This window comes from Cygnus olor, chromosome 2 (genome assembly GCF_009769625.2).
Source record: "Cygnus olor isolate bCygOlo1 chromosome 2, bCygOlo1.pri.v2, whole genome shotgun sequence".
Lineage (NCBI taxonomy): Eukaryota > Metazoa > Chordata > Aves > Anseriformes > Anatidae > Cygnus > Cygnus olor.
Window position 1 is genome coordinate 54,339,095 of NC_049170.1, and position 27,936 is coordinate 54,367,030.

The window sequence follows — 27,936 nt, forward strand, 5'->3', positions numbered from 1 at the left end:
TTCCCCAACACTTCACAGCCCCCAAGGCTGTCATGACAGCAACAAAAATATTAATAAAACGGTACAGCAGTTGTATTCTGCAATTTGTGGTACCGCTGACAGGACTGCTAGCCTAAATAAGAGAAAACTGTCAGTATCCCAGTTTAGAAAGTTCTTCCCCACCAGGATGCATTTTTTGCTTTGGGTGGCAGTAAAAAGCCAAGTCATATCTTTAAACATCTGTTCCGTCGATACAATTTGATATTGCTGGGACAGAGACAAAACCTCTGAAGTCAATTACCAGCCCGTTCATTTAAAAGAATCTTTAAATACACTTGAAGCATTTCTTAACATCTACAAATATTTAGCTCAATGTGCTAACTTACTCCTACACCAGAACAAGCAGGGAGATGCATACAAATATTAACACCATCACCTAAGCAGATTTCAAGATATAATTCTATCAATAAGAATTAAACCAATAAAGTCATACTTGCATAGCTAGCTCCCTATGGATGTTCTTTAATAGATTAAAGATTTTTTATAAATTAATATTTCCCTGCTTCAGGTTAACATGAACTAATTTACATTACTCGATAGGATATTCTAGGAACTCTTCAGCATGAGTTTCAAGATTTCCTCCCAAAATAAACCCGACAGCTTGCAAGACTCCTTCTGCCCACTGCCTGCAGTCACTGCACGCCAAGAAAATCCCAGGCATAAATCAAACAATCATTTACAACTGGCCCACCTTCAAGACAGAAGCAGGTGATAATGTAATGATTTAGGCATTGCTGCATATAGTTTAAATTCCTGATCCTGTAACTGCTCTGCCTGGGCAGAATCTTACATGACATCTCACATGACCCTGTAAAACTCGCCCATCAGACAGAGGTGCTATCTGATCGGGACTCGCCACGTTAAATGAATGGCTTTCTGCTAACATCTGAAGCATAAGACCAACTACAAGTATGCAGCAACTTATGCTGGTTTCTGCAAGGAAAACGTTTGGATTGTTTTCCTTTATACCAGCGTAGCACATCTACGTTACGAGTATGCACTGGCATATGCACGTGTAAGAAAAATAAAAAAGCCAGCAGAAGTTTCAATCTACAAATATGACAGCCAGTATCAAAAAGCTTTGATATGAAGCTTAACGTGAACATACAGGTTTATGGGAAGGTTAAAGAAACGTTTCAGGTAAAACTAATTATTGATTTCTCATGCTTGAATCTGCCTGCATGAGTTTAAAAGTCCAAGAGAGTCAAACTTCTCTGACATTTTCATTTGAATGATTGATTATCAAATAAAAAAATAACCCCCAAAGTTATGCTAGCCTCTTCTCCTCCTGTAGGGAAGCTGGTTAATAAGTTAACAATGCGAACAGTCATCCCAATAATGCATCCACGCGAGTAACGCCTACCTAAATGACTGGGGCAACCCAGCACTTAGAAGCACTTCTGGCCACATCCTGCAGATGAAAGCCCAGCGTTGGACACAGCAGCTCCCTCACCCTCACGTGCTCGGCTCTCAGGGCACAGATGCAATTTTAACCCAGGTGCCCAGGCTCCTTACGCGGTACAGAAGGAGGACGGACATTTCAGCATGAAATGGCTGAGTGAACGGGTAGCACGCCAAGCCCAGCATTATCTCAAGTCAATGCAATCAGCACGGAGCTGTCTGCACAGAGCCATTAAGAAAGCAGCCCAGGGAGGGACTCCCAAATTCTACTCCCCGACTACCTAACCCAGAAATGCAGAAAGCTTTTTGTTTCTGAGGATTCCCAGCCCAGAAACCTTTGGGGTGGGTGAGCCTATACTATCTTTACCTAGCAGCACTGTTACTTTTTGTTTGTTTAATAATATAGCCGCTGACAGTGCCCTTTTTATAAGGCAGGATGGTAGCCTTAAAGGGAAAATACCACAGTTTAGTTCCTTCACTGGTGGGGCTATCTGTATCTGTATCTCCATCTCCTAGGACAGTACGCAAGCTGCAAGTCACAAGTGCTCTCTTCCAGACAGCATCTGTTCACCTCTCCTGTTTCATCCAGTTTAAAAAAAGGCACTAGATTTAAAAACAAACAAACAAAAACATAACGAAGCGGGTCTCTGAAGTTTAGTCATCAGGCATATGGGCAGAAAGGGGCAGGAAATAATAGGCTTTGGATGCTTGCAGCAAGGAACATCTAACATAAAACGAGTAAGAAGTTCTGAAACCAAGGGCCAGAACCTGCACGTCTCCATTCTTGGAGGGCAACATTTTCTTATACATCCTCTTTCTGGCTCAGTGAATCATGCATTCTTTTTCTGGATAGTAACACAGCCTCAACCAGGAGAACTGAAGATAACACACAGCTTGACGACTGGGATATTTGCCTGGAAAGTGGAAGATGTAGGTTGATCGCTCCAGGCAAAAAAGGAAGCTGAAGTAGGGTCTACCACATTCTGAACAAACGCTTTAACTAATAGTTTTTAAAAAGCAGCAGCATCTCATCTTGCAAGAGCCTTCTAAAGCTGTTGCTGTATTTTGTAGAAGACTGACTCTGCAGCATACATCGGGTACGATCGGAGAATTCCCACCTGACCGAAATCCTCAAGAACTATGGTTAAATAATATCCAGAAAGCTGACAATCATGAGCTAGGCATCCTGCTAATCATCCCTCCTGCAGGTAGGGGGAAAAAAAAAAGTAAATTAGATCCAGGATCAGTTCCCAGGAACTTCAAAGCTGTTAACTATACTGTCTACAGTGCCCAGGCACCTTCAGAGCTTACTGGTAAGAGACAGAGGGTTTGGTGGGCTGTAATTATGATCACAAGCACACAAAACAGATCTATTTAAGTATTTCTAAGAATCGACTTATCGACTAAAGTTGTAGGGGGAAGGATGAGAAAAACAGTGGGGTAGGGATCAGAACCAGAGGTATAACCTCATAAAATCGCATCGATTGCTTTCGTGCCTCCCCAACTGCATCACTGAGAGACAATTAACATTAAGCCACAGAACCTTCTGCAGAGTGGACATTATATTGAAAATAAACTAAAATTAATTGACAAATGCTCTAAGCAAGCTATCTACTCAAAGCTCATCCTTTTACGTTATGAACATTTGCACGATTCGTATGGTTACAAAGCTAACTGCTATAATAAATGCACGCATGTAACATCTATCAGTTTGTCTATTTATCAAATCATTAAAATTCTTCCCTGATAAGTTACTGTTAATTTGATCTGCGTTGGGTGTGCAGCATCCATTCTCTGTGCAGAATCCCCCAGATATCCCCAAGCACGTGTTTGCTCTGGCACACTGTTTAAATAAACCTACTGGAAAACACACCGAGATAACAGACAACAGAAAAGTTAGAAAACCATCTCCACTGATTATTTTTAATTCACGTGTAAAGTTTATCAGTTATCTACGCAGTGTCGGCACACGCAAGATATGGCACTTTCAACATTAATGCACTGTTGAAGCCGGAGGTTTCAACGTTTGCTCTGTAAGTGTGGGGAATGTTTGCATTGCCCTTCCAGGCCAGCTTTAGATGGACAAGATTGATTGTCAATATATGGTATAAGGGACTTGGCATTTCTGCAAGTGATAAAAACCTAATTGAGCAGCTATCCATGCATAACGCTCCCTTGGTTTTGCATATGATAATCAATCCCCTAAGTTACATTGCTGATTTAATAGCAGAGAGGTTTTAGCTGAACAAACATGTGCAGAGGGCATCTCCAGAGCATCTCTCTGGGCGTCCTGACATTTCTTAGCAAAGAGCTGCTGGGAGGGATCTCAGCGTGTCCCCCCTCCAGCACGGGGATTTTCACACCCCGAATTTACGGACCGCTTTCACCGTCAACCTACTGTACCCTACAACACAAAAGAGAAGCAAAGCCTGGCAGGTAACATTCAGAGAATTTATGATGGGGTGAGGAGGGGTGCAGGGAGCAGGGAAAGCCCTGGGGGTGGCACTGGGGGTCCTGAGGGCAACGGGCTGGGGTTGAAGGGGAGTGGGGGGAGGGGGGTAATAGGCTGGGTAGAGGGGTAAGGGGGTAAGTAAGGGGCTGAGGGGATAACTAAGGGGGTTATTAAGGGGTTGAGGGGGTAACTAAGGGGGTAACTAAGCGGTTAACTAAACGGTTGAGGGGGTAACTAAGGGGGGAACTAAACGGTTGAGGGGGTAACTAAGGGGGTAAGGAGGTAGGTAGGGGGTAATTAAGGGGATAAAGGGGCGGGTAAGGGGGTAAGTAAGGGTGTGAGGGGTAAGTAAGGGGGTAACTGGTGGGCTGAGGGGGAAGGGCCCGCTGTGGGGGGGCCGCTCCTCACCTGCTTGCTCCTGGCATAGGGGGGCTTCGCGGCGCCCAAATGCTGGCGCCGACTCTTCATCTTGCCGCCGGCCGCTCCTCCTCCTCCTCCAGCTCCCGATCCCGCTCCTGGGCTGCCGCCCGAAGCCCCGTCGCTACCGGCCATGCCACCACCGGCCATACCGCTGCCGTTCACGCCGCTACCGGTCGCACCGCCCGAGGCCATACCGCCCCCTCCCCGCGTTCTGCGCCGTCACAGGGCCCCCCCGCCCCCCGCCGCCACGCGCCGCGCGGCCTGCCCTGCCCCTCCCCCTCCCTCCCTCGCGCGCGCGCGCCCCCTCCCCTCACGGGAACGCGCGCCCCCCCCCTCCCGCTGCCGCTGCCGCTCCCGTTCCTCGCCCCGCCCCGGTCCCGTCCCGGTCCCGCCGCCCTCCCGCTCCTCCTCCTCCTCCTCCCGCCCGCTCGCTGCCGCCGCCGCCGCGCTCCCCCCTCCCTCCTTCCCTTCCTTCGCCCTCCCCGCTCCGCTGCTCCCCTCACACGGCCAATTGGGGCGAGCGCTCCCCGCTCGCGTCAGCGCGGCGCACGCGGTGCGCGTCACCCGGCGGCGACGGCCCCGGCGTGCCTCGCGGCCGGGGGGGGCGGGGCCGCGCGGGAAAGCGCGGCGTGGGGGGACCGGGTGGGGGAGGGGAGGGGAGGGGAGTGGGGCTCCCTCAGGGACGGCGCCCTCAGGACCCGGACGCCATAATAAAACCCGGCCCGGACACCGTAAGCACGGGGCTAGGAGTCACCTCCAGAGCCTCCCCGCGCCGTGGTGCCGACCGCTGGTGTGCCGCAGCGCCGCGCCGGGCGTGGGACGGCGCCCCGAGCCCACAGTGCTCGTCAAAAAAGCCCCGCACCGGTAACCAATACCCCCGCACCGGTAACCAACGCACAAGCAGTGTTTTAGGCCGGATTCGTGGCCCCTTTGGTCCGGGAAGCAGTTGTCACGCTAAATTCTACCTTATGGCAGGGGAAAGATGGGCATCGTGACAAGATTTCCGCCACAGAAAATAAATAAATAAATAATAAAAATGATAACGGGACATAAATTGTGCCCTTAATAACAGACATTGGGCAGTGAAATCATTGACTTCTGCAACAATACGTGCTCAGGGAATTGACTAAAACCCCTCCTGCATTGGACATGTAATCGCTAGGCAACCATAAAATAATACTTCCCTCCCTCATGTACACCAAACCTATTAAGGCAACCATATTAATGTGATAACATGATTCTTCTCCTCCAGATCAGTGTCAAAGCCAGCTACGCTATGTTTGCTCATAAGTTCAAATGCTGCTTTATTTATTTAAATTCCATTTTTCTTATTTAGAAGGATTTCCATAGGGTGACAGGCCTTTAATGACACTGATAACTCAGAAATATTTGCCAATGCAGTCAAACGGTGTCTATTAACGTGAGTCACTGAAGTTAATTGGTATTAAAAATGAGCCAAAACGAAAGGCAAGTATATGCGTGTCCAGCAGAACGACAGCGATCATCACCATTTGATCAATCTTCCCTGTGAGTTCTATATGCAAGTTACTTTGAGGTAGCGCTAGAAAGAAGCGGTTGGTCCAGAGCATCCCTGCAAAAAGAAACATTCACGGCTTAAGTACCATTTACTCTTTTTGTATCCTTTTAAGTACTTTTTACCCGTTTCAGACTCCTGCCTTTTCCCAGCTCACTGATGACAGGATTAGTAGCCCCCCAAGCTACTGTCCTACAGCCTTTTCCATCAGTGAAGAAATAGGAAAAACCCCACTACTTCTTGAAAAAAAAAAACCAGCAGGGTTTTGAATAAAAGCACTCTCTATTGCAGCTAGGTACAATGAAAAGAGTTTATGAAGTCATTACGGGATATTCTTGTAGAAAACTTCTTCAAGCTTGGAAGAAAAAAAACATTTCAGCTAAGTAAAACAGAAAATACCTGGAAGAAGTGAAATATAGTGGTGTTGGAAAAGTTGCTTCAAAGACTTGTTTAATTAAAAAGAAGGAAGAAAGCAAGTTCCTACTGCAATCCCATCTTTGTCAAACTGATGGTGGGCACCAGTACGATGTGTTCAGCTAATACAGGCTGGAAGTTGTAACTGCAGCTGTAAGTTTACCCAGTAAAAAGACTCCGCAAAGCATTCTAGCAGTTCTGATGCAACCACTGCTTCCTGAATTTGTGATTCACGGTTAACATGGCAGTACAGGAAGAAGTCTGGCATTCACTGTGCTCTTACAGCAAAGAATCTGCACTGCGCACACCATCCCAAGCCAGGTATGCGCTCCTAACAGGAAAGGACAATAGGCTAATAAGTCTCAGGAGAGAGAAAGAGACAGAACTACTTTATAACAGTAGCACACGGGCTGAAACCAACATTCTCTTCCTCTCATCATTTTCATTTATGTGGACTCCAAGAGAATACACTCCCAACATTTTTCAGCTCTGGAGAACAAACAGCCCAACCAATCTCATTCACTGAACTACAAAACTGGTATTTTCACTATCTAGTCCAGAAAAGAAGGCGCACGTCTCTAACGTACAGTGTAGAGACCTTGTTAATAAGCAAAGTCTGCATAAAATAGGTGGCCACAGCCTGATTTTCTGACGTTCAGGGCCTTGGGTCATACACCACCACAGTATCAGACTTAATGAAGTCACCTATCTATGTGGGCCTCTCATTACACAGGTCACATGTTATGGACCAACCTCTCAACGGCCAAAAAACAACACTGATACTTCACACTGCTTCTGCCAGGCCAACACACATCTGTAGCATCACATTTTTGGTTGACAACACAATGAATGTTTCCACAAAGTACTCGATGCAACCTAACTACTGTGTTTGGTGATGCAAAGCAAGCCATGTCAAAGCAGCTTACCACCCAGGCACATTCCTGGAAGATGTTTTGCTGCTCACGTTGAAGAAAATAGATTAAAAAATCCTTTGCTTAACTGTGCAGTTTGCACTTCTGAGCTCAAGTACCTCAGCTATGCACTACAATTGAAGTGGCATCAAACCTTGTAAGGTTTATGAAGCTTCAGCACTGCCATCCAAATTCAAGGAGGCTGCATCTATTATCTTGAATTTGCCCCAGCTCAGTCCCCTGAAACAATTCCATATACACATACAAGCAACCCTTTTCCCACCCAGATTCTTTGCTTCATCTATTCCACCTCTACCTTGTGTCATATTCTTATTAATCTGCCCCTCAAAAGACTCACTGGCTCACACAAAGAAGCAACCCAACAAATCCCTGTTCCCAGCCACGTTGCTTTCATGCTTTGGGAAGAGCTAACTACAACAGCTCTAACTGTGATGCCACCTCACCCCCTCCACCTATGTGAGGTTCTTTGCCTTCTGTCTCTTCCTACATGTACACCTGCACTAAAACCAGGAAGAATGTGCTTCCTACAATACTCCAAGAGCCTTTTCTGTTTCAGGATGTCATCATTTCAATTCAGGACTGAAAGTATTCCTAGCAAAAACCCAACAGCTAATAGCTAACAGAAGCAGTTTCTGGTGATCAGCTAGAAGTAACCTGTAAGTACTGAGGAGTCACAAAAGAGAATTTGTATTACATTTAAGAACAGCATGCAGCTTATGACCACTACTTTCACTAACTACACTAAGCCATAAAAAAGAATTTGATTCTTACCTGCCATCACAGCAATTATGGTTTATGTTGCCCCCAAAACACACATGGCAGTACCAGAACTGTCAACTAGCTTTAGCAGCTTCCACAGCTATTAAGTACAGTAATTTCTTTCTTTTTTTTCTTGGAAGAATATTCTTTTGTTTCCAGCATCACTTACTTATTATATACACTGTTAATTAGCAACTATTTCTCTATACTCATAGGGTTATGGAGTCCCTATGACTGGAAAATACTCTGTACCCTTCAAGATAAGAACAGCATAAAGGCAGCAACTCGCAAGACTGTTCCAGCTTAAAGAAAAGCTTTCCTCATTGCTCTCATCTCCTTTGACTTGAGTACTGTCATCCTTCTACCAAAGCTTTAAAAACTTCATTACCATGAATGAAGGAAGACCAGAGAAATTAGAGAGGGTAGCAGAGGGTATAACTTAAGGAGCTGTTACTACGATTTTTTTGTTGTTCCTGGTGGACTATTTTTCTCTCCTTGCCAGCAAGGAGGGAAAAACCAGCAAGTTGTTTTCTCCAAGTTTTTTTTTGGGGGGGTTTAAGAACATGGATTATGTTGTAGCAATTTCTTTGCTGTAAAGTGTCAGCTGAGAAGTCTAACAGCAAGAAGGGCAAGGGAAAACTGAATGCTGATGCAGAGAGTGCCAGCAGACATCATCCTCATTCCATGGGATGTTTGTAGCTATGGCAGTTGAAGTCTACACTTCCATATGCTTAACATACCATATTTATACGCCAATTTTAGCTGACCTAGCAGATATCAGTAGTACAGTTAGAGCCAGCAGCCTGCAGGAAAAAGTGGGCACAGGTGTTTCCATAGCAAGGCCTGTGAGTGTCTCCCATATATACTTCCAATCTAAGCAAGCACATGAAAGGCTTGGCTTGTCACTTACCTAAGTAACCAGGAAAACAAGTGAAAGCTAGATTTTGCTTGTGTCCTAATGCCCATATAAAAATAAAGGCAGATGAAATACCCTTACTACCTTGTTAAATTCCATAAGCCAGAAGAGAACGTGCTGCACACAGGTACAAGTAAAATCCCTTGCTGGCAGGTTTGCAGAAACAAATTTTTTTTATTTACACAGGCAAGTCTATCTTTAGACCCCATTTAACTCTTTACATTTCTAGAATATTTACATGATTTCATGATGCTCCAAGAAGAGAGTGATGAACAAAAAGATTACAGAAACTGTCAAAAGCATAGCAAAAAAAACCCAACCTATCATTGTGCTTTAAAACTTATGAGCTAGAGTAATGTAGAAGAAATGTAGTTTTAGCACCTTGGTCATAACGGTCATGCTATATAAGACACTTAAATAGCAGAGGGGATTTCAGAAGTGACCGTATCCAGAGGTTGCCAGTGACAATTCATGAGTGAATCGTAGAGTTCTTCGCTTGTCTCCATGAATTGTCTGTTCATTTCATCAACATCCAAGTAGAGCTGTGGATCTGAAAATAAAAGCCTGGTAAGTACAAGTATCAAATCTGAGGCATGCACACAAAAAAACTTTATGTGAAATGGCTAATAAAATGTATTTTAAGCTAAGTGTAATAAGGTATTAGATCTACTAATTTTAGTGAGGTATTTAGACCTCTAAAATTTTGAGCCTCACAACTCCAACTTTTGGGAATTTGTATATTAGAAGGCTAGGACTATAATTGTCTTTCAAGATAAAGATAAAGATAAAGACAATGTTTAAGATAGTAAAGATAATGTTTAAGGATAATTAGCCATGAAACCTTCCCAAGAGTCATTTAATTCACTTTTACTGCAATACATGTTACATAGGATAGTTTCTAAACACAAAATGCCTCCACATGAGGAACTTTGCAAACCTTCCAGGACACAAATATGTTTTGTACCATATTTGTAAGTGCAAGCTGAATCCTCCTTTTGGAATCTGCAACATAAGCTTTTACCTCAGGGTGGAGAACAAAGCTTTTGCATATTACTGAGTTTCTAATATAGAATCTGTTTAGTGGAATCAATACAAAGAACAAAATACTGTATTAGACCATTTTCAAATGGGAATGAAGGCACAGTTACAAGAAACCTGCTGCAAAGCATTGACAGTGTCCCGTTTTACTTGATGCGGTCAGCATATGCTGTATCAGCTTTAAAACCCCAACTGATTGCAGATTAACCCCAAAGAGGTTTGACCTCAGCTGAATTTTCAAGATGTTCTTCATCCAGTAGAGGTTGGCTTGTATTGTTAAAAGGCACAAGTATGGCTAAACTCAAGTGACGATGACAGAACCCTTATTACCTTCAGTAATTAGGTCATCACTGATTTCAGTCATAACTGAAGATTCCTGAAAGACAGAAAAGGCTAAGTTTAATCATAACTCATTTCAGAAAGCATCACAGATTCAAAGTGCTGCAGTCTCAACCCATTCCTTCTTCCTACAAGGACAAGGATAGATGGCATTTTATCTACTTATTTTTAGAAGAAAGCCAATATTACAATACAGGTTGGAAGGGATTTCCAGAGGTCACAACTGATAAATTGACCACGATAAGACCACTTACAACAACTGTTTAATTTGCTTTAAGCAAAGCAAATCAGAAGAAAGAACAGAAGCAGCATACGCAATTATGCTGTCAAAACCATTATTTGGTATGCATGAACAAATAATGGTGTATAAATCACTAATTCTATGGATTTAGTATTTAAGCACTTAAATACAAACTCTGAATGGAATCTGCTATTTTAACTTCACACTAAGTAGAAAGCATGTTTTCAACTTCGTATTCTTTTTGCTGATTCACACAAATCTGTACAACGTATTATCTGTGAAATATTTTCTTTATACCAAGTGTGCAGTATCTTTACCTCAAAAACAGCTGGAGCCATTACAGCATCTCCTAAAGAGCAGTCTCCAACAGCTTGCATGCTGTCATAGGGAGCATAGGAGCTGTAGTTGTAGTCAGCATAAGCATCGTAACTCCACTGCGAGTAGTAGTTCTGATAATCTTGGTAATAATCATTATAGTTGTATGACTGGTACCGCTGGAATTCTGCTTTCAGTCTGAAACATGAGAAGTTGCATACAGTTAGAGAACAATAAACTGTAAACCCAGTTCTGAACTTAATTTGTCAGCTTACATACTTCAAAGCTTAAAAGGAAGCTTTCTTAAATAGTCACCTAAGTGACAGCTTAAGTCACAGCACAAAACCTCATTTATACAGAAGCAAGCATCCTCACCTTTGCCAATACCAGAAGTAATTGTTCTCATGGATTAACTCCAGAGCCTTGACATGGTTACCTGTATACATCAAGTATTTTTAGCGTTGGCATAAGCAAGCTGCTGCTAAGTCTCTGTGCTTTGCTAAAGATTGATTTAAGACCAGAGACATTTATCAAGCACAGCTGCTTTAAAGATGCAGTCTTAACCCTTCTATCTTTTGTTTGGTTAATTACTAGATCTTATTTCCAGAAAGAAGTGAATGGAGTCAGGTTATCCATTTCAAAGAAGCATCTGACACTGCCTGTCAGTTTGCCATGTCTACCTCCACCTGCTCAATTTTTTTGTTGTTTTTTGTTTGTTTAAAGTCCATTAAACATTCAACAGCTGCCAACTATACCACTCAGGTGAAGTCAGTCTTGCCTAACAACATAATCATGATTGTCCAGTATGACGCCTTATTAGTGGGAGAATTACAAAATACACTGGTTCTTAAGAAGAAAGGGCCAGCTGATTAGTTTTCACTACTTTCCCTTTCAAGATTTTCTCAGGGGCAGCTTCAGACTAATGACAAGAACCAAGACAAGTGCTATCTGTACTAAAACTGATGTACACTGCATAAAGAGCATTCAGATAACCCAGCTGCATATTCAAAAAATCTGCTGTTTAGACTTGTCTTCACTGATTCTGTGCAGGCAGACCTCCTGTGTTTGCAGTGCCCAGTTTCTCTGACTTGAATTGGGGATGCAGAGAAGTGAGTTCTATGCTTTTTGTGAAAAATACAAGCTGAAGGCATTCTGAAATAGCTTCCAAACTAAGCAAACATGAGTGACAAACTAATCCAACGGCTGGATATTTCAATGCTAAGAGAGCATGATACTCAGCCATTCAGAAACGTATTACTGATGTGTATTTTAATACCTACATTTGTTTCAATACTGTAAAGCTACACAAGTTCTAATAAAGAGGTAATCCATTGTCTTGTTACTGTAGTAAACAAACAGAAGATACATCATCTTACGTCTTCTGCTTCCAACTGCACTCTTCCTACATACAGTTCTGTAGGGAAGGAAAATCTGAAAATACTGTTGACGTTCTTCTGGATAGCCGAAGCAAGAAAACATGTTTGTGGCTTATTCTTGTTTTCAAAATAAAAAATATTATTTTAATAAAAAAATTTTGGCAAAGAATTTTGGACAGTGCTCTCTTGGAGAAGAGCATTTCCATTCTAAAGCAGAAGGAGGCAACATTTGCAGAATTATGCTAGGTAAACAGAAACAGAAGTGTTATTTTTTTACTATTTAACAGAACACACAAGCTAACCTCATGAACATACTGGAATTGTTTATATGAAGTCCTGTTTTGTCAGTATCTTGGATCAAAGTTCATCAAATTTGGTATCAATTCTTTAACTGTTCAGAGACCTGAATTGCCTTAAATAAGTGATAGAACTGAGCCGGTAGAGTAAGAAACCCTCTCAGGAAGTGCTAAACTTTAAACTCCCCATTGCCCTAAGCTCATGAAAAGCAAAGAATAGTATTCTAAACCTGTTCTAGTAATAACTCCTTGGACTTTCTCCCTGCATTCCCATTTTTCCCCCCCACTTCTTTCCTGTCAACCCACTGTAAAACTAGTTATGTGCTTCTCTCAAACTAGAGGGAAAGGTCTAAGAACAAGAACTCCCTAGCATATAAAACCACTTGTTGTCCCTTCTACCTTATACAGGCCCAAACCTGAAAATATTTACGAATGCATTCAGCTTTGCTACTGTTGAGAAACAAGGCTGGTTACAATGGCAGCTAAGCCCAAGTTGCACTGTCTGGCTAGACTTAACAGTTGGATTCCCCCAGCCATCCTGAAACAGGTTGATGAATCCAGGGAGTCAAAACATAGTACTTCTGCATTTTTGGTTTTGTAGACTGCATCCTGTGTACAGCCATTACAGCAAGGGCCACAGACTTTACAAAGGCAGAGCTACAAGAATCTGATTATTTAGAATAACTGTATCAATGCACAACTCATTGGTTACCTTTTAGAAATTCCTATGCTCAGCCGGATTCGTTTTCCCCCCAGACCTGGTGCATTCTGGCAGTCTTGCAGTGCCCTCATCTGATCACCTTGCTCACCAAATCTGACATAGGCATACCCTCTACAATTTTCAAAAGGGAGAAAACAAATTCTAGTATGCATAACAGTTACAAAACTAATGAATTCAATTTCTGTCTTCTACAAAAAACAGAAGATAGCAGCTACTATAGCTTCTATTACTTAAGCAACCTCTCTGGCATGTGCACATGCACAGAAAAGGCTTTCACCAAATTAAAAAACTTGGGCCAGAAGCAAAAAGCTTATTCCTTGACAGCATTAAGATGCAACTCACTGAGAGCCAGCAAAACAATACATTTTAAGTGCTATCTGCGTAAGTAACCAGATTCCATATTTCTGCACATACAGCAGTTAATCAGTTAGCATTAACCCACTCCTACCACTGCATAACACTAGCATTCTTTATTTTGGATCTGCCTTCTCAAAAGTTTCTTGAATTAGTCTATTACAGGCAGCATTGTCTGAACAGCAAACTCACTCATTCCTGCTTGACTCACTGCATGGCCAGTAGTTTCTGCTAAACTTTATTTACTGCTAACATTAGGTTCCATCACCCAACCCCCTAAGATTTGCCAGGGCTTATGCTTTTCCCCAAACAAAGTAGGAATTATTTTGTCTTCAGTATTGCAGATGACTAAGTAGACACACAGCAGCGCTGATTTCAGTGCACAGCTCTTCCTTCTCCCAGCTTCTTATTCTTTTTTTTTTCCCATGTAGATATGCATATGGCTAAGTTGAAGCTTATCACAGTAACTGCTTGAACCAACCAGAAAGCTCTTAGAAACACTCAAGGATCTGTGCTACTAAGAAAAGCAACGCTAAAGACTAATCTCACTCTTCCTGTCCCAGAAAAAAACACTGGAACAGTTCCGACACAAGTTCTTACATATCGCTTATAGAAGCGAACATACTGATAACATTACAAATTCGCACTGGAATTACCTGGAATATCCCAGCAGGTCTGTTGCTATTTTGCAGTCAATACATGAGGGATACCTCTTTAGGAAATAGTCATAGAGCTGGAAATCATCCACTTCTGGAGTAAGCTCCCCAACAAATATTGAATAATCCGGTCTTTAAAAAGAGAGAGAAAACAATTTTAAAGTTCAAGACTAAGATAGCTGATTCCCATTATATTAACAGCTAGTTATCGTCAGACAAATAAAGAGACAAATCTGTAAGGAGTACTAAGTGCAGAACTCTACTGAGTTCCGTAGAAAACTGCAACGCCACCACTCCAATCAAAAGTTTTCCATTACTCTGGGTCTATTCTACTGTTTCAGCAACAAAGACCCATTTTCTGACAAATTGTAAAAATTTGTTTCAAAAAGAAGCACAGTTTATTGTCCGAACAAGAAAGAAGCATAAAAATACCAAGAAAAATGATAACCACAACCACGATTCAAAGGAGCTATGACTAGTTTGCTACCGCTTCCCAGTGATCATGGGAGAGAGCAACTACAAATAAACTATTGTTTATGGACACGTATTGCCAATGCAACATTTAGCATATATGCAACCACACCAGCCATTTTAGAATTTTAAAATGGAGTGATGGCATTCACTATCAATTCAAACAGGTAAGTCAGAGTTTCTCATTTCAAAAGGTTTTTACCTGGCTGAACTACTACTACTAACAAACTCTATTCTTCCTGGTTTTATTTTGTTCTTTTTCTTTCGTTTTTTCTGTGGTGTTCTCCACCAGCTGTAGGCCTGGAGACATTCTCGTTTTTTCCCAAGCAAGTCCTGTTGGGATAAAAAAACACCTCTATAGTATTTAGCCTCATTTACATTCCTCCCTCCCACTCCCCATCACCACAGGTGATTTCCCCATATTCACCTTGCCCTTGAAAGAAGCCTGGGGTCCCATTTCTCCCTCCGCCTCCCATGAGGGAAAGCAGCCTCTGGGGAAAACGCCTGGCAAAAATAACAGAGCCAAAGGATTGTATGAACAGCCATATTCCCCTGACTTGTCAAGCTGGCTAAAGGATTGACAGCTTCCTCTTGGAATTAGGAAAAAAGCAGTTAGCCCTTCGATGCTGGTCAATCCTATGTGTTAATTAGCTTAGGACTGGATTGTGCTCCATTTGAGGTCTTGGACTCTCAAAAAAAAGTCTTCAGTAGCACAGTGAGTGATGAACAGGCAGAAAAATCATCACTCCTGCTCAGAAGCAATCTCATCTGTCCCTATCTCCCCTTTCCTAGGACTTCTTCTTGCTTATGTGAGATGCCTCTCCTCACTACCTAGCTGCCAGTCACTCCCTCAGGCCAGGAACAATGACAGGAGGCCCATTAATGGAACGCAAGGAGAAAGCAGACCAGGAACAGGCACTAACTTGGCTGAGGGGAAAACTAAAAACCCAGATGCAAGGCCAGGAAGTAAGAGGCGTAAAAAAGCACCTCCAAAATAAAAAACACCCAAAAAGCCACAGTTAAAAAGGAAGTGGGGTAACTACACAAAAGAGGAGAGAAACAGCCGTATTAACACAGGTTGCCTCCCTCATTTAGTATTCTGAAGAACAAGGATTTCCAAAAATAAGAATGGCATTTTTCAGTAACTTTTACTTACGCAGGCTTTAGTGTTCTTCCTCTAGAACACCTCTACATAACTTATATAGAGAGTGTTACTCGCAAGATCCTTCAGAAGAACTCATGCTCAAATAATCCAAACTGCAAAGCTTAATGTTTTGCCCCCAACCTGCTTCGGTTGTTATGATCAAGCATCCAGAGGACAACCACCAATTACCAAATTACCAGAGGAAATCATAGGACTAGAACACCCAACTCAGAGTGAGCTAGCTATTTCAGCTTTACATTTACTAGGAATTCTGAGTATGGTTCTGGGATCCATTTAGACACTACAAACCTGAATTTCTCACCACAAGATCTTACCTGGTTTGCCATGGTTGAAAAAGTCTGTCTTCTGTCTTTCTCAAGGAATGCAGCTGCAAACGTTCAATTTATTGCAGTCCTTCAGCTGAAAAATGGTGAGGGAGGGGCAAAAATTATCTTAATTTTGAGGTCAGTTAGTTTCATAGATGTTCACCCTGTCTAACATTTTCAATATTAATTCACAACTTGGGAATTTAACTTCTGATTTATCTCAATTGCTTTAGCAATGACAAAAAAAGATATATAGCCAAGGGGACTACAATTAGAAGTCTTCTTCACTTTCTTAAATTGTAGTCGTCCACAAAGTTTTCACGTTGTCCAAGACACTATAAAACTGTGAGCTTTTAAGTGACCTACACCTTACCCTTATGTTCCTTAAAGGAACATGCAGCATTATAATTTAATAGTTCCATGTTCTAAAATAATTAAAAACAAGGCAACAAAAATATAATCTTTAATGTTTTCTACAACTCCTCAAGTCCCCACACACACACTTAGAGCCAAACTAGAAGTTGTATCTGCTTGTGGTACCAGTTACACAGCTGAAAACAAGCAGTTGTGCTTCCTACCTACTAAAGAAGCAAAGATGTAAGAGAAAGCAGGGTACAGTACAGACAATTATGACCCTTCTCTGCACCTTTTCTTAGGTACATCTTGTCTTCCACCTCTTCCACATACACATTTCACTCACCCCCAGTGAGTTAGCCACAAAGCAGCGACTTAACCACTATTACTAAAATCCCATACTTTTCACTGAAGAGGCGTACATACCTCTTCACTGACTGATACCCTTTCTTTAAGCTCTTTCACGGTCATTCATCCAATACAAACCACCACAGAAAACATTTGCATTTACAGAATATTTTGTATCCCCTTGCACACAATTGTTCATTCACCACTGCTTTTTTTTCCTCTCACACATCCAATATTTCTCTTCTACATAGATACTTGACTGCTGAAATATTAATTCCCATTACCATGCAAAAAATTATATAATATTGCACGAACTGGCTGGTCAAATCCACATGCACAAAATAATTAGAGTGTTTGTAATGCCTTAAAGGCTTGCTCACACAAGCGAACACTTCAGAGCACTACTTCTGAAAACTGATTATGCTAATCCAACATAGGACAGCCATATACCGTTAGAATATCCCTGCATAGCGTTACACAGGATAACCATGCGCTTCATCTCCATTCCCATTCTGTATCCAAGAAAGCTGTCAAGAACAAGCCCTTAAATACAGGTATGTACCAGTAAAGGTTAGGTTTAGTAAGAGATTATTGACTAACTATACTTATAAAGAATTAAGTTTTTGTTTTTCCCATTAAAGAGGCCATTATTAATAAAAATAGCCCCATGGCAATGTTACTTTAAATTCAAACCTTACTTTTATTAAGAGGGGGCCATCTTCATGTGTTAAATACTGGAAATACTAGTATTTAAGAATTCTTGGCTTCACCACTGTGTAATTTTTTACTTTTTGTTAGAAAACTTACCGCTCTATTAGTGCGGATCTAACAGTGGACTCCACACACCACAAAGCACTTTTATTGCAAAAAGCTATCAGAGTGCGTGTGACGCAATAGCTTCGCGATCACAGCTATAATGGAGCTTTATGCAAAACTGGTTTCGAACTCTTCCCCGTCCGATCTTGATTGCTGCTCCTTCCCACTGGAAGTCAAAAACATTTAGAAAGCAGTTGAGAGAGCGGGTAGGAATGTAACACTTTCCATATACACTTTTAATCGGGCTACAGTTGCAGCTAGTTTTAAGCACGGCGGGGCGGCTCTAACCTCCACAACTCACGTATATCCTTTGCTGGATTACACAGCCGTTCGGCCAGGCCTTTCACCACCCGGACTGTGCCAGCAATAAGAAGTTAGGCGCGCGTCAAAGCAGACGGCGTTAGTGGCGATTAAGCCCGCCTGCGTGAGCACGGCTCACTGCGGACAGGAGGGCCCCGGGAGGCCTCGGCCGTCCCAGAAGCAGGATTTCTGCTCGGGCAGCGGGATGGCGGCGCAGGGCCGGGCCGTGCCGAGCCGTCAGGCCGTGCCGAGCCGTGACGCATTTCCCCGGCCGCTCAGCCAGAAGTGCGCCCCGCCCGGCCGAGCTCCTCGGCGGCGGCCCGCGCTCCCCGCTTATTGTTGTGCTGCGCGCTAATAAATAAAAAGCCATAAAACAAACCCAACTAATAAAATAAAATAAAACAGGGCTGCAAGAGGCGGCCTGCGCGGCCGGGGCCTGCCGCTGCTCTCCCCCCCCCCGACTCCGCAGCGGGAGGGGGAACGCGGCCCACTCGCGGGGCCCGGCCCGGCGGGACGAAATGGCAGAGGCCGCCCCCACAGCCCCGCACCCGGCTTGGCGACCCCTTCCCCGCTCCCCTTCCCCGGTACTAACGCCTCTCGCCCTCCGCGTCGCCACCGGGAGCGGCCCTGCAGCCCGCTTCCGCCCCGCCAGGACCTCCCCGCCGGGCTGCCCGGCGCCGAGCCTGTGCCCACCGCCCTCCTTCCCCTTCCCTTCCCCTCCCCTGGCCGCCTCGCCTCGCCCCCAGCCCGCCGTGAGCGGGTCCCGCCGGCCGCCATCTCCCCGGGGAGGCGCCGCCGGCTGCGAGCCGCGCGGGCAGCGCCGGGGACAGGCGGGCGGCGAGGGCGTCAGGGCCCCGAAATGGCGGCGGCAGCGATGGAGGTGGTGGCGGGCTGCTACGAGCAGGTGCTGCTCGGCTTCGCCGCGCTGCCCGCCGAGGTAACGGCTGTGAGGGGAGGGAAGAAGGGAGGGAGCGCGGCCGCCATTAGCTGCTGCCCCGCTACTCACCGTCCTCTCGCCGCTGGCCGCCAAGACGGCTCCGGGGGGGCTCTTAAATGGCCGCGGAGGCGGGGCGGGCGGCTGCCCGCGGCGGCAGGCTCGGCCCCCGGCTGTGGGAGCGGCTTGCGGGCGCTGCCACCTCGATTTTTGGGGACTCTCAGGGGTCCCCGGGGTTGTGGGGTGGGGTGGGGGGGTGCTCTGCCCGCTGATGCTTTCCTCTCGGGCTTATCAGCGCGGAGCTGAGGGAAAAGAGGTGCACCGGGGGGGGGGCCCTGAGGGCCGGTGCTGGGTGGAAGGTGTGTGAGGAGCTTGTGGTGATGGAGAAAGGGGGATCTGTCCTCCTTGGCTCCAGGTTTGTCTTTGCACAGGTTGTTGCTCACACACCGCTTCGTCCAAACCCAGCGCTGTGCGCAAGGGGTGGTGCAGACACCTAAACCACTCATCGTAATTTCACAAGCACGTTAACAAAATAGGATCCCACTAAACCTGGTGCATAAGTATAATTTCTTCACATTTTGCACTTACACTTTTTCAAATTCTGCTTTAAAAAAAAATCAGTTGACAATCTTGAAGTGATGAAGACAGCGATCTTCAGAAAGACACGTTTGCTTTGTGTTTCGTTTACAGTCCTGGACAGTTGTCCCTGATTTTACACATCATGCCCACACTGCCTCGTTGTCAGCGGTAGCCGTGAATAACAGATACGTGGTCACTGGGAGCAGGGATGAGACAATCCAGATCTATGATATGAAGAAAAAGATAGAGCATGGGGCACTGCTGCAGCACAATGGTAAGGGGGCTTTTCTTCATGGTGAGCGTTAAGGATAGAAGTTCATAGCTGAAACATACAGCTGGTAATGAACAGCATCTCTGAAGAAAAGTTAAATTGCCACACTTTTAATAAGACGTTAGGCTTTAATAGTGATGGTATTGTAGCCATGATGGCCTGATGATACAAGCAAGATAAACTTTTGAGAGTAAAAATCCACAAATTCTTTTGGGCATCAGCCCACAAATATAGCTGCTGCTCCCAATTATTTTCAGTTTAAACTCCTTCAGAAGTTATGGCCAACAAATGCCTCATGAGTGATTTTTGTTCTACAAGGACAGTTTATCTAGAGCATGCCTGCTCCCAACAATCATCTTTCCCAGTGTCCTTGTCCTGTCACAGACACACATCAGCCACCCAAAAGAAACAGTTTGTGTGTAAGAGCAGGCTGCTGATGCCAGAAGAGTTAACCTTGGACATTGCCTACTTTGTGAGCCTGCTAAATTACTGCTGTGAAAACAGCAGTTAATGCTAGTCCAACTAAACATGCTTGGGTCGTATGGAGCTCAGTCCTGATTGTCCTTTTTCTCCTGATAACCAAGAAGCACATGGAACTAGACTGAACATGGTACCCGTGAATTCAGCTGTGTGTCAAGAGCAGGGCTTTGATGTAAAAACATTGCATACCTGGGACAGAGGCCGTGCATCACGTACACCACAGTGGTTGAGAACTGCTGTTTCAGAGAACGGACCAGACAGAGCTCAGACGTATACGGCTACAGGGGTACTAACAGAGCACATCAGTGACCGAACAAAACAAGAAAGTTGGTTTGGTTTTGTGAAGAAATACTTGGGAAATAATTTATCTTTTCCCAAGAGTAGGGTACTAGCTGGCATGTTTTGATGCTAGAAGCATCTCTGTTAACTAATACATTCTATGTGGTAACTGTTCAGTATGTAAAACACTGTTGATAGCTCTGGTTTGTATTTGTAGGCACAATAACATGTCTGGAGTTCTATGGTACTTCACATCTACTGAGCGGGGCTGAAGATGGACTAGTTTGTATCTGGAACACAAAGAGATGGGAGTGCCTGAAATCCATTAAGGCACATAAGTGAGTTTCTTAAATCTGCATGTTCACATGAGTTTTCGTGTTTATTTTCCTTGTAAATAATATATGTGGCTAATACATTGTTCTGTTTTTATCAGAGGGCATGTGACATCTCTTTCTATTCATCCTTCTGGGAAACTAGCTTTGTCAGTAGGAACAGATAAAACATTAAGGTGAGTTGAAACTGATGAAGAAATGCTGAGAATCATAGTTCAGTAACTCTCTGTAAGTTCCGTTAAAAACAACAATTCCATGTTGTGACTAGGCTGTGCAGCACTGATAAAACATATTTCAACGTGAGATCATTGGTTTGTCTTTCTAAGTTCAGAGTACCAGCAATATTTTAAAGTCTTTTAAAAACCGTCTCTGCTGTTCCTAGCTTCTTGCTGTGCTCTTACTCCTTATAGTCACCTGTAGATGTATGAATGCATTTGCATTTTGGAACACTAATTATTTAAACTTCTGAGAGCTGTCAGGTCTTGTTCAGTGTGAGAAAATTAATTTTTAACTAGCAGTGCGTACATGTTGCCATATGTATGTGTTTTAAGCATCTAAGATGCAAATTGGTATTTGGGTTCCTTTTGGGCCCAGCATTGCAAGCAGTGGTTTATAAAATAAATAGCACAAATTCAACCATATAGTGTGCAAGTGGTGTATCAAGTCATCAATTTCTCCTGCATTAAGGGAGGCAGTTAAATGCACAGAGATACTTAAAAGCTTCCTTCAGATGCATCATGTCAGCAGATAGGACTTGAGTTTCACTATGCTGTTTTTAACCGGAATGCACGTTATCATTTATATTAATATTATATTGTTTTTCAGAACTTGGAATCTTGTAGAAGGACGACCAGCCTTTATCAAAAACCTGAAGCAAAGTGAGTTTATCAGTCTAAATCCACTAGAAAAACATTTTTTTGCGTGTAAAGAAAAACAGATTTCGTTAATCAACAAGTCAGTTAATTGCACACTACTTTCACAGTGTCTTTTTTACACATGCAGGCAAGCACGTGTCCTCAGTAATAGTTATTTACCAGAAGGCAAACACAGTGACACTACAGTAAAAATCCTTTTTTTCCCCCTTGAAGTTTGATGTCAGGTCATTTAAATAAATGCATTTTTCTTTCTTTCCTTTTTTTTTTTCCTGCTAATCAGAAATGAACATTTAAAAACATAGTTTTACTTGTTTATTCTGTTACTTGATTTTTTTTCTGTATTTTTCTCAGGTTTACCTAGAAAGCAGTGTCTAGTGGCTTATAAAGATTTTTACTGTTAGATTCTCATGCAATATAGAATGCAAAAAAAGGTGTACATGTGTACAAAAATGTTCCTCTGTGTACAGATGCCCACATAATTAAATGGTCCCCTGATGGAGAGAGGTATGTGACTGTGATATCAAATAAAGTGGACGTCTACAGACTCGACACAGCTTCAGTCACTGGCACTATCACAACAGAGAAGAGAATTTCTTCGCTTAGATTTATTACAGTAAGTACAAAAGGGAAAGGTGCTGGGAGTTAACTGCATTGAAACACATGCATTTAATCACACTTGCATTTCATTTTTCCCTTTCCAAGGATTCTATTCTTGCCATAGCCGGAGATGACGAAACTGTAAGGTTCTACAGCTGTGACTCTCAAAAATGTTTGTGTGAATTTAAAGCTCATGAAAACAGGTATTTTATATTTATAGTTATATTATAAATATTTATATTTATACTATATATATTTATGTTTATTTTATATTTATATGTTATATTTATTCCCTGCTTAAATATTTATGGCAAAGCTGAGTACTCAGTATACTATGTTCCATGACTTGCAGTGTTCAGCATATTTTACTATTGCTTTTGTTTCCTTATCAAAAGTAAATTTACTTATGTGCTAAATTGCAAATTCGGGACAGATTTGTTTGCTTTTGGTATAAGCACAAATACTGGGCCTTCCACACACGTTACAAAAACAACTGGGTATAGAATTAGGAATATTACAGTTCTAAACTTACAATCTAAGTGCAGTATGCGTATGAAATACTTAGATCTTAAATATAAGATCAGTGTAGATCATATCTAAATTTATGTCTTAAATATAAAATCCAAATGTACTGGTATGGCTCTATGTTAATATTTTTTTTTAAGGAGGAAGATTTTTTCCCCGTTTCTCTCCCCAAAGCTCTCTTTTATCTGAACTGATATGCCTCTACAACTTACACTACCAAAATCTTCATGGGACCATGGGGTTCTGCAGTGCTTCATAGGCAGGAGATGAAAATGGCTCTACAGGGTTTCCACTGCAAAACTGGACTATACCAGACAGGCAAATCTGGTAATAAGACGTCTGGTGATGTCCTACTGTCTTACCTTGGTCAGTCCTCGTCACCATTGTCCCCTTGGCAGTTCTGGGCCTGAATTACCCAGCAGGCTCATCCCTGCTGCAGTATCTGAAACAGAGCCCCACATCTGGCTGGTGTGGAGCTGCTCAGAGGCCACTGGTGTCTCTAAAGCCATAGGTTGGTTGTCCTGGTGTATCAAAGCTTTGCAGTGGAGAACTGGTAGGTAGAGACACCAAAACAGAAAAAGTTCTCCTAAATTATTTGGGTTTATATCAAATGCATGTTATATATATATGTAATATGCTTATGTATCTATACGGATCATGTCTTTTTATATATATACATTTGTATATTTTTTCTGTGTGTGGTCTATGTATTTCGTGTATTTCTGAAATTAGGCACTGGTATTTTCCTGCAAGACTATCCAAAGAATGCTTAGCCTTTACAGTTTCTGACTGTATAGGATATTGACATGAACCAAACCAGTTGTACTCAATCCAGACAACAGAAGGGTTACACATATTCTCTGTTGTTGTCGAGTACCAAACATTTGTCCAAGTGCTGATTTGAACTCATCAAAATACAAAACCATAATATCGTAAAAACGTAGTATCACTGATGTGGTTAATAGTGTGTGCCTAAGAGTACTAAAGTGTTCTGAATTGAATTTTACCTGCCTAATAAAGGCATGTATTCCTACTGTAAGTGACAGCACTCGAAACAGATTACCTTTTTGAAGCTCCTGTCTGTCATTTGTGTTTTTTCTGTTCAAATTGATTTTTACACTGTTGCCTGTTCATCTTCAGCTGCTGTCAGTTTACTGTTCTGAAGTGAACTGTCATGTTTTAAAGTAACCGAGTATTAAATTTTCTTCACAGAATAAAAGATATCTATAGCTTTGAAAGGGAAGGACAACACATTATTGTTACCGCATCCAGTGATGGTTACATTAAAGTGTGGAATCTGGATCTTAATAAGGTTGGTCTATTAAACTGCTTGGTGCATTTATGGAAAAACACCAGACAATCAAAATTGCAGGCTGTTCTGTTATAATGATCAGTTTTAAATCACTGGTGGAATTTTGTTTGTTAATCTGGATGTTTTAATCTTTCTCTGTTACATGTTCAGATGTATATATCTACACATGTTTTTATGCACTGGTATATTTTTGTATATTTGTATACCTTTTTAACAAGCTGTAAAATCAGATGATAGTGTGAAGCTCTCCTCTTTACATGAAATCATACTTTTCTTCAGATGTAGCTGACAAAACTATCTAAATGGTTACATGTGCTCTAAGGACCACTGTGAATTTGTGTAGTGCTGGTGGCTGTTGCTAATCTTTTAAAAAACATAAAATCTATGGTTTGAGGGTGGTGGTAGTTCATGTAAGGCAAAAAGCTGTCCTGCTGAAAAATTCAAATGCATTCATTTACTAGGTACTTTTACTTGCCGTATTTACAAACAGCTCTGAGCACCACCAGGAATTGTGCCTTATCTTCAAAGTTTCCAATGTTTATTGTTTTGCTATGTCTTTCAAAGTCAGAATTAGATTTTTAAAAATGTCATGCCTAATAATAAGGGATCTAATATATTCCACTATAAGTATCTTAAACTGTTCAAATATATAACTCTATGTTTTTAGTCTGAATTTGCCTATTTTTAACTTCAGCCCTCTTGAGGGTTTTTATACTTTCAAGCTCAATAGTGAAAATCCCTCTTTTCCCTTCATCTGTTCCGCTTGTACATGATTGAAATAGTGATCAAGGAACTCTCTAACTTTCTCTGTAACATTGTCTTTACTTTGACCAAATGTGTAATGTTTTTCTTTTTACTGTGTAGGCAAAATTTTGTAAAACCTTGTGTAACTGTGTGGGCCGCTCTGCCCAGCTCTGTGAGGTAGAATATCCGAATACAAATAGTTTCTAATAGTTTGATGCTGCTATACTGCATATGTGTTTGTTTTATCCCTGATACCTGCAATAGGATATTTGCTCAACTATTCCCAGAGCTGACTGATATGGGTGCAGTTAAGCAGTTTAAAACACACCACACTAGAAAGGGATTACATTTGATCAGCAGCCATATTATTGTGAGGTAGAAAAGGAACCTGATCCAATAACTTAATTCAAATTATTGTAACTGTACTAAAATCACCTATTACTGTGGAGAAACTTCTGAAACCATTAACTATTCTATATATATATATAAATATATAAATATATAAAAAAATATATAAATTTTAGTGGGCCTGTGACTCATCTACTTATTTATCATGTGTAACCACCTCTACATGCCTGAAGCCCACTGATCTTGCTTATCAAGATACGCTCTTAAAGCTGCTGCGAGTTTTTTATAAAACCAGCACTGAGCAATGGTACCAGGAACAGGACTGCAACAGTGTGACCATTAACCTGTAGACAGCCTCTGGTTCTAAATGTTGTTAAGCATCTTACCATTCTCCAGAAAAGAAGTTGGGCAGTAAAATACTTTCTCAGTTTAAATACTTCAATAAATTTAAACAGAAATGAAGTAATGTTTAATTAACTTTTTTCACATATTAACTTTAGATTAAAGATGCACCGTCTTTACTGTGTGAAGTCAACACCAAAGCTAGGCTGACATGTCTTGCAGTATGGCTTGACCAAGGTTCAGAAATGAAGGAAAATTGTGATAAGACAGCAACATCATCTCAAGGTAATAGAATTGTCTGTGTTTTCAGCTGTTAATACAGCTGTGAAATAGAAGATAGCAAGCAGGAGGTTTTTACTATATACCTTGGAAAAAGTTTTGGCAGCTTGAAGAATTGGGGATATGACATCGACAAGTAGTACACAGATATTCATTCCCATCTGATAGTGTCTCAAGCCTGCACATAATGCCACAACTATGGAAACTAGCCTAAGAAGACAGACACAGGGACTGAGTGATGATATGAGACTGAGGGCAACAGTTCTTTTGTATGTTGAAACTTATTACATGATGTATTGTGACATGATATATAGAGGACATAAGCCTCTTTATACACTCCTATTGCATAAAAGTTTTGTTTCTCCTTGCTGCAATAACATACAGAGGAAGACACTGAAGCTTTTGAGACAGATAAGAAGAGAATCATGTTTGATAGAAATGTGTGTCTGCTGTTGCTATGAACAAAACTGCCAATGCAGTTGGAAAACTTAGGAAGTCTGGCTTAGGGATTTTCCTTTGTTTGGCTAGCTGGTGGTTGTTTGTTTGTTTGCTGTTGTTGTTTTCCTGTATAGTAATTTATTTACATACTTGATCTTTACATACTTTCACATCACAATCCGAAGTAGCATAAATTGCATGTTCCACCGGAAATAAAATATTATTTATGGTCCCTCTTTTTTATTGGGAGATACAAGAAGTCTCTGTGCCATTTTAGACTACAAAGGGGAAACAAGTATCAGAGTGAATAATTTCTTGCTTTTTTTCAGCAAATGAAGATGAGAAATCATCGATAGTCAAGAAAAAGAAAGTTTGTTGGCCAGATAAAAGTGATAAAACGGCGAAAACAGGTAGAAAAATTACTACGAAGAAGCGAAAATTGGAAACCCCACTGCAAAAGAAGAAAAAGAAACACAATAGCTCAGAATGAAGGCAACTACTTTATCTCCTGAATAAGACACAAATGCTGGTGTTGCTGTAGTTTTTAAAAGGATGTGTAAAATTTGTCCTCTGGCAGGACAAATACCTCTGAACTGATATGATTATTAAAAGTAATTATTTTTTTTACCCAGATAAATTGACTCATCATTTGTGGAGGTAGTAAAAGTGATGGCAACTTTTCCTAAAAGAATGATGCAAAAATAAATTCATAGTATGTAATATTTATATTTTTATGTTTACAACAGCATACACTTTTTAACTGACTTTGAAATAGCCAGCTAAAATGACAAAAATAGCTAAACTTGTCTCAGTTACATTTATGTCTCAGCTAAATGCATAAAAATACCTACAGTTTTTCATTTTTGTGTCAGAAATTTACTGTTCAGTTCCCTCAATAGGATCTGCCTTTGTCATACATTCTCTTACTGTAAAAAGAAACATTAAAATTAATTTAAATACTTTATTATTACTTTAAATAATTAAAAATAATTAATTTAAAATTACTTTAAACTTTTCATTTGTATATTCACAAAAAATGATTTTTAGTTCTCAGCATGGATTTTTACATAGGGTTTATAAGCAGAATGTTTGGTTTTTTTACTGTATGCTCCATGCATTTAATTATTTTTTGAAGTCCTTGCACCCTGACATATAGTCTAGGTCCCGTTTTTTCCAGGAGTTGATTTTTCCCGACTCAAATGAGTTTATAAAAAATTTGCACCATGTACTTTCAAGAAGTGCCAAAATGCTGATGTTAATGAAATATGATGGATGGATTAGATTTACGGGTTCACATCATTGAAATCTTTTGGTCAGAATATGTTACATATGTTTAGATGGAAGTGTTTATGTCAGTAGGGTTTCACCTTCTCTTCTGTTCCCATATTTTTTCAAGTCCTTGATCTGAGCCATGTTGTAAAAAAAAAAAATTAATCTAACATTTGAAATGTTTGTCCCTCTGATAAAATGTCAGCCATCTGTTTTGTACTTAAAAAGTGAATTCCTGACCTTCTCAGTCAGTGGGAACAGGATTTTGTCTTAAGTCTTATTACAAATACACAGTGGCAAAAACAAAGTTGAGCAGGACAAAGTCAGATAGCTCTACTAAAAGTTCTCTTTATTTAAAAGTAAGGCATTT

The 27,936-nt window shown here is 41.6% G+C and overlaps 3 protein-coding genes and 1 long non-coding RNA gene across 23 annotated transcripts in view; 2 read left to right on the forward strand and 2 right to left on the reverse strand.

Moving 5' to 3' along the window:
• The window catches only part of NUP153 (nucleoporin 153), a 44,433-nt gene extending 39,905 nt beyond the window's left edge, over positions 1–4,528 (reverse strand). For 9 of the 10 annotated variants that reach the window (XM_040548137.1, XM_040548139.1, XM_040548140.1 and 6 more), the window contains exon 1: positions 4,301–4,519. In XM_040548137.1, the coding sequence (XP_040404071.1) occupies positions 4,301–4,504 (204 nt within the window). In that variant the 5' untranslated portion in view covers positions 4,505–4,519. Of the gene's footprint in view, positions 1–4,300 lie in introns of all 10 variants that reach the window. The other variant, XM_040548135.1, reaches the window with a different exon arrangement.
• A 1,068-nt stretch (positions 4,529–5,596) lies between these two features.
• Positions 5,597–17,799, reverse strand: LOC121065355 (tRNA selenocysteine 1-associated protein 1-like). 11 transcript variants are annotated; one of them, XM_040548155.1, is made up of 9 exons: positions 17,654–17,799; positions 16,154–16,238; positions 14,877–15,007; positions 14,204–14,335; positions 13,185–13,304; positions 10,803–10,998; positions 10,236–10,281; positions 9,249–9,417; positions 5,597–5,903 (listed from the first exon to the last, which is right to left on the reverse strand). In XM_040548155.1, the coding sequence occupies exons 2-8, from the start codon at positions 16,163–16,165 to the stop codon at positions 9,281–9,283; spliced, it is 774 nt and encodes a 257-aa protein (XP_040404089.1). In that variant the 5' UTR covers positions 16,166–16,238; positions 17,654–17,799; the 3' UTR covers positions 5,597–5,903; positions 9,249–9,280. The 11 variants fall into 11 exon arrangements, with proteins under 11 accessions (XP_040404089.1, XP_040404083.1, XP_040404093.1 ...); XM_040548149.1 differs by lacking the exon at positions 17,654–17,799 and adding an exon at positions 12,172–12,294 and having other exon boundaries at positions 15,102–16,168; XM_040548151.1 differs by lacking the exon at positions 5,597–5,903 and adding an exon at positions 12,172–12,294 and having other exon boundaries at positions 9,022–9,417.
• LOC121065358 lies at positions 5,646–8,947 on the forward strand. Its single transcript, XR_005817009.1, has 2 exons — positions 5,646–5,839; positions 6,123–8,947. It is a non-coding gene; the product is annotated as an uncharacterized LOC121065358 (long non-coding RNA).
• Positions 17,699–26,928, forward strand: PAK1IP1 (PAK1 interacting protein 1). The gene is made up of 11 exons (XM_040548147.1): positions 17,699–17,828; positions 18,555–18,899; positions 19,587–19,749; positions 20,723–20,843; positions 20,939–21,013; positions 21,663–21,715; positions 22,180–22,325; positions 22,415–22,512; positions 24,047–24,146; positions 25,739–25,865; positions 26,627–26,928. The coding sequence occupies exons 1-11, from the start codon at positions 17,763–17,765 to the stop codon at positions 26,785–26,787; spliced, it is 1,455 nt and encodes a 484-aa protein (XP_040404081.1). The 5' UTR covers positions 17,699–17,762; the 3' UTR covers positions 26,788–26,928.
• The last annotated feature ends 1,008 nt before the right edge of the window (positions 26,929–27,936 follow it).

Bases quoted from the DNA above. Each gene is read 5' to 3' on its own strand.
- LOC121065355 (XM_040548149.1), bottom strand. From the start codon at position 15,131: ATGGGACCCCAGGCTTCTTTCAAGGGCAAG. The intron at 10,282-10,802 runs GTAAAGATACTG...TCTGTCTTTCAG, and splicing joins TGGCTCCAGCTGTTTTTGAG to GAATCTTCAGTTATGACTGA. The intron at 9,418-10,235 runs GTAATAAGGGTT...TTTTATTTTCAG, and splicing joins TGATGACCTAATTACTGAAG to ATCCACAGCTCTACTTGGAT.
- PAK1IP1 (XM_040548147.1), top strand. From the start codon at position 17,763: ATGGAGCTTTATGCAAAACTGGTTTCGAACTCTTCCCCGTCCGATCTT. The intron at 19,750-20,722 runs GTAAGGGGGCTT...TTGTATTTGTAG, and splicing joins GGCACTGCTGCAGCACAATG to GCACAATAACATGTCTGGAG. The intron at 24,147-25,738 runs GTTGGTCTATTA...TATTAACTTTAG, and splicing joins GGAATCTGGATCTTAATAAG to ATTAAAGATGCACCGTCTTT.